Source organism: Salvelinus fontinalis, chromosome 4 (assembly GCF_029448725.1).
Source record: "Salvelinus fontinalis isolate EN_2023a chromosome 4, ASM2944872v1, whole genome shotgun sequence".
Classification (NCBI taxonomy): Eukaryota; Metazoa; Chordata; class Actinopteri; order Salmoniformes; family Salmonidae; genus Salvelinus; species Salvelinus fontinalis.
Window position 1 is genome coordinate 50,931,490 of NC_074668.1, and position 6,139 is coordinate 50,937,628.

Here is a 6,139-nt window from a genome sequence, read left to right on the forward strand (position 1 = left end):
TAGTCTGTTATTCGAACTCAATCAGCATGACAGAGTTATCTCCAGCCTTGTCCTCGTCAACACTCACACCTGTGTTAACGAGAGAATCACTGACATGTTGTCAGCTGGTCATTTTGTGGCAGGGCTGAAATGCAATGGAAATGTTTTTGGGGGATTCAGTTCATTTGCATGTCAAAGAGGGACTTTGCAATTAATTGCAATTAATCTGATCACTCTTCATAACATTCTGGAGTATATGCAAATTGCCATCATACAAACTGAGGCAGGAGACTTTGTGAAAATTAATATTTGTGTCATTCTCAAAACTTTTGGCCACGACTGTATGTCTATTACATAAAATCCAAATAAAAATCTATTTAAATTACAGGTTGTAATGCAACAAAATAGGAAAAACGCCAAGGGGGATGAATACTTTTGCAAGGCACTGTATATTTTCTTGCTTTGTCTCCTAATTCCTGCAACCTTTCAAGGAATGTCAATTTCCCTACTTTGTTTGCATCACTAAAACATAGCTCTGAAATAAAACAGGCCCTGAATGTTTATTATGTTTTCCACCCTGGTGCTGTCTGTGACTGTTAATCAAGCCAAGTAGCTATGTTTCAAGCAGACCTGAACTGCTTCCCTCAAACTTTTTTGCTTTCCTCCTTTGCCAGTAATGTATTTTCAGTGGACAGGATATTAGACGATCTCGAGGGAACTGAAAGCCCCATGCCCATCTGAGCCTCAAACAATCCTCTTGATATCTAAAAGTTTTCCATACAGTTAAAAATGAATGGATTCCAAGAGTTGGGGAGTTACTCCTTGACTGGGGTTTTCCTCCAATGACTGGCTCTGCTTGAAATAACACAGCAAAAGAAAATGGAAGCAAACAAACAGGGATATTGTCTGGTTATTTCAAGAGTAGGGGTCCAGACCATGGCTTTGATTTACACCAGTATGACTGTAATTACTTTAACAGTCAGTGTTGCTGAAGGGACTTTGGCATGCAAATACACGCAGAGACTGTTTGTGATTACTGTTTTTCATTTATTGCATATTTCTTTCTTCTGGGAATGCAACATGCACTCCAGTAACAGTAAGCCATCGTCGCTTCAAAATGTACACATTTTACATTTCATTTGTCATTACAGATTTTTTTAATCCAGATGAAAGCATAAAGAATTTGGAAAAACATATCTCCCCTTTGAGATGATTTGATATATTGTAATATTCAGAAGTAGCATAATATAACAAATCTTTGTAATATAATTTGTTTATTCATATTCATAATATATTCATAATATTCTTAATCCGATGTTGCTTCCTTTGCGTAGATGTAGTAGGAATGGCTATATTTAGATCAAGTACAAGGTAGTCCATAATCTCTTATAAAAGGAAATAGAACCTTGCTGACACAAGAACAAAGGAGATGGTGTTTCTCTTCATGTCTGAGCTGCACAAAACATTAAAACCATCTGTGGGCTTCTCTACACCACGACCAGAGCTGGGCTTGGCTTACTGACACATCTGCCCAAGCATTACAGCGATATATGGAAACCTATAAACCAGCTAAAAGTACATTCCAGGTCTGAGACACAACAATGCACCTAGACATTCCACATAGAGTACATCCAGTTGCACATATTGGATGCACACATGCCAGGTTCATCCTGAGGGGATGGCTAAACCTTTTACCAGACAGTAAAAGGACAACTTTCCTGCAAGACACCATTTATATGGTTTGGAATGTAGACTTATAGTCACAAGGAAAATGGGTTTGAACAGCTTTTGAACAAAGAGACATTCATTCCTTATGCTTTCAGTACTATATAGTGTACAATATAGACTTCAGGAATGATCAGACGCTTCCATAATCAACTTCCACACATATTCACCTATGCTTTTGTTATATATCACATCCACATCTCCACTTTCATCATCTTGACTACAGATGTAGAGATGAAAACATGGGGTTAAGTTGAACAGTTTGTACAAAATCTGCATGTGCAACACTACAACAATTGTGAAGACTTTCAGGATGCCATCAGCACCTCCGTTAGTGAGGGCTGATTCCTTAGAACGGAGGACATCACTAGTAGTAATCCTCATCATACTCTCTCTCCGACTGGCCATACTCCAACATTTCCGTCATGTTCTCCGTCAAGTAGACGGACATCTCTTCTGAAAAAGTGTTAGATGGGGTTATTAGCGTACAGTAGTATCGTAACCAAAGGAGTCAATCTCACGTCTGTCATTTTGAGAGATTTGTGTGACAGCTGAATAAAAATTAAATAAAGCTCTAGAACTGTCTCTAGAACTGTCATCACCTGGACCTAGAACTCCTAACACAGCCATTGCAGAGATACTGCCGAGCTCGTTCCGAGCGACACAGCGGTAGGTGCCAGCATCGGCCAGGCCAGCTTTCTCGATCTGCAGCCAGCTAGAGAGCTCATACTTCAGGGGACCACCCCGAGACTGTCCAGCACAGCACAGACAAAGGACATGTTTAAGCATAGCCTACTGTTTAGGACTGAATGAATGAATGTAGATAATTCTATGACGCATGTATAAAATGAAATACCAAGGACCTATGCCTAATCCACCCAATATTTCTGCATCATCCAAGAAGTAAGTATGCTGATGGAAACATTAAAGAATATACTAAGGAAACAGCAGAGGATGGTTTTCGAAGCATTGATTGAAGCCTCTAAACAAGGTTCACCTGGACAGATATGTGTGGGTCATCTCCTGGAAGAATAATGTCTCTGCCATCCTTCTTCCATTCAATCATTGCCATTGGAAAGGCAAAGACCTCACAGAGGAACACCATGCTACTACCCGTAACATTCAGCAGGTTCTGGGGTGGGACCTTGATGATCGGCACTGAAAAAAGAAGAGGTAGAGTTGGGGTGTTTACGAGCCATTTCCTCTCTCACACAGCTCCTGAGCAGCAAGCTTTACTACTGGAACTGGTTAAAACAATACATATTTCCCAATGCCTGTGTGGAAAGTACAGGCCAGCCCCAAAATCCTCAAACCTGGGGGTGGAGTAAAGATTCCTCTGGATCAGTCTCAATGAATTCTATTGCTACTCTGTCAGAAAAATCTAAGACTGGTGACAGGAAACCACTTTGCCCTAATCCATATTCCATGCACTCTTTCTGACTGATTCAAGGTCTGTGTCGGGGATTTTTCCCACGTGGCAAAGTGTTACATGGAACAATAAAGTGTGTATTGTCACGTTAATGATTATTTCGATGACAGATTGATTGAATAGGCTTTGTTTCTGTTTTGGCCATGATGTTAGTTTCCCCAAGTCATCTTTTGTTTACTGTCTTCCAATTTAATCACGGTTTATGAGCAATAACTATAGATGAGTAAATGTACACTAACTGAGACAGCATTAGGCGCAAATCAAAGCCATTGCATCATAATAAGCGATTTACCTGTTTTGCAAGGACCTCTGCGCTTTATCTTGAGTGCTGAATTTGAGAAGTACGCTTCTTTAAATTGACAAATGTTCATGTATGTTCTGTCATCGGAACCACAAAGCGCATCTTGCGATTGACAGACGCACTGCGGCTCCGCAACTTCTCCATCTCCAACATCCAAATCGTCAATTTTGCATTGAAGATCCGTCCCACAGAGACCGTAAAATACATTAATGTCGCCAATATCACACGTCTGCCCCTCTAGATTTCCACACTCTTGGCAGCAACCACAACTGTCCAAAATGAGCCCAGCCCTGCATTCTTGTGCCACGGGACACAATTCAGGTGAGCACTCACCACAAGCAGTTACATTTCTATCAAACTGATCCTCAAGCCGATCATAATCTAATGGATCGATAACGTAATCTAATGGGTCTATACGTTTGTCAATGTCCTCATCAAACTTGTTCGGGAAGCTTTCACAAATTCTCATGTTCAGCAAAAGCATAATTCCGCAAAGTATTATTTGCCATGGCATTTTGACTGACTGCTGGTCTTCTATGGTTTCTTTATAGCACTTTCGTTATAGCACTTTAGCAGAAAAATATAATCCACTATAGGTCTAAAAAATCATTATACAGTCCACTTCAAAGTGTATGCTTTCATTTCCAATATGAAACTTCCAAATACATTCCAATGGTTTGATTGGGGTCGTTCAACAACTGTTGGACAATATTTCTCCCGAAGATCGCTGAGAATGCACAGCCCAGTGCTTTACAACAAAAAACTGAATGTCATTCAGCAAACATGGATTGTAGCCGAGATTTAGGAAAAATATGATGACGTTTTAAAGCATCCAGCAATTCCCAAGAACAGTGAGAGAAGGAACAGGAGGATATCGGTCTATACAGTAATAATGACCAATGATTTGATAGCAACGCCCACAGACCCAGGGAAAAGTAGTTTTATATTAGATATTCGGTTTTCTCTCGCCAATTGAGCCAAGCTATGAAAATCATCAATTCTGAATTAGGGGAGAGCAATTGAAGATTGAAATCCCAAATACAATTAAAAAAATTAAAATAAAAACAGGCTTGGAATTGTCCCCATCCTCCACTGATTCAGAATATAGAATTTCCAATGTCATGGTACACTTTGTTCATAGTACATTCAAAAAGTATTCATACCCCTTGACTTCTTCCACATATTGTTTGTTTTTTCTTACCCTTTGCCTTGATGACATCTTTGCACACTTTTGGCATTCTCGCCTGGCCAATACCATCTCTACAGTGAAGCGTGGTGGTGGCAGCATCATGCTGTTGGGATGTTTTTCAGCAGCAGGGACTGAAAGACTAGTCAGGACCAAGGGAAAGATGAATGGAGCAAAGTACAGAGAGATCCTTGATGAAAACCTGCTCCAAAACTCTCAAGACCTCAGACTTGAGCAAAGGTTCACCTTCCAACAGGATAATGACCATAAGCACACAGCCAAGAAAATGCAGGAGTGGCTTTGGGACAAGTCTCTGAATGTCTTTGAGTGGCCCAACCAGAGCCCAGACATGAACCTGATTGAACATCTCTGGAGAGACCTGAAAATAACTTTGCAGCAATTCTCCCCATCCAACCTGACAGCGCTTAAGAGGATCTACAGATAAGCATTGGAGAAACTCCCCAAATACAGTTCCGCCAAGCTTGTAGCATCATACCCAAGAAGACTCAAGGCTGTAATCACTGACACAGTTGCTTCAACCAAGTACTGAGTAAAGGGTCTGAATACTTATGTAAATGTGTAAAACTTTTTTTAGTTTTAATAAATTTGCAAAAATGAAAAAGAAAAAAAACAGTTTTTTCTTTGTCATTATGTGTAGATTGATGAGGGGGAAAAAACAATTTAATCAATTTTAGAACAGGGCTGTAACATAACAAAATGTGAAAATAAACAAGGGGTCTGAATATTTTCCGAATGCACTGTATACTATATTTAAATACACTATATACATAAATATATGTGGACAGACCTTCAAATGAGTGGATTCGGCTATTTCAGCCACACCCGTTGCTGACAGGTTTATAATTTCAAGCACGTAGCCATGCAATCTCCCTAGCCAAGCATTGGCAGTAGAATGGCCTTACTGAAGAGCTCAGTGACTCTCAATGTGGCACAGTCATAGAATGCCACCTTTCCAACAAATCAGTTCTTGAAATATCTGCCCTGCTAGAGTCAACTGTAAGTGCTGTTATTGTGAAGTGGAAATGTCTAAGAGTAACAACGGCTCAACCGTGAAGTGGTAGGCCACACAAGCTCACAGAACGGGCTGCCATGTGCTGAAGCGCGCAACGCGTAAAAAATTGTCTGTCCTCGGTTGCAACACTCACTACCAAGTTCCAAACTGCCTTTGGATGCAACGTCAGCACAATAACTGTTTTTCGAAATGGGTTTCCATGACCGAGCAGCCACACACAAGCCTAAGATCCCCATGTGCAATGCAAAGCAACTGCTGGAGTATTGTAAAGCTCACCGCCATTGGATTCTGGAGCAGTGGAAATGCGTTCTCTAGAGTGATGAATCACGCTTCACCATCTGACAGTTCAACGGACGAATCTGGGTTTGGCGGATGCGAGGAGAACGCTACCTGCCCGAATGCATAGCGCCAACTGTAAAGTTTGATGGAGCTGGAATAATGGTCTTGGGCCCCTTTTTTCCGGTGAAGGGAAATCTTAATGCTACA

The 6,139-nt window shown here is 40.7% G+C and overlaps 1 protein-coding gene across 1 annotated transcript; it reads right to left on the minus strand.

Moving 5' to 3' along the window:
- Positions 1-1,005: 1,005 nt before the first annotated feature.
- Positions 1,006-4,312, minus strand: kazald3 (Kazal-type serine peptidase inhibitor domain 3). Its single transcript, XM_055920516.1, has 4 exons — positions 3,426-4,312; positions 2,702-2,862; positions 2,307-2,454; positions 1,006-2,160 (listed from the first exon to the last, which is right to left on the minus strand). The coding sequence occupies exons 1-4, from the start codon at positions 3,946-3,948 to the stop codon at positions 2,072-2,074; spliced, it is 921 nt and encodes a 306-aa protein (XP_055776491.1). The 5' UTR covers positions 3,949-4,312; the 3' UTR covers positions 1,006-2,071.
- Positions 4,313-6,139: the final 1,827 nt, after the last annotated feature.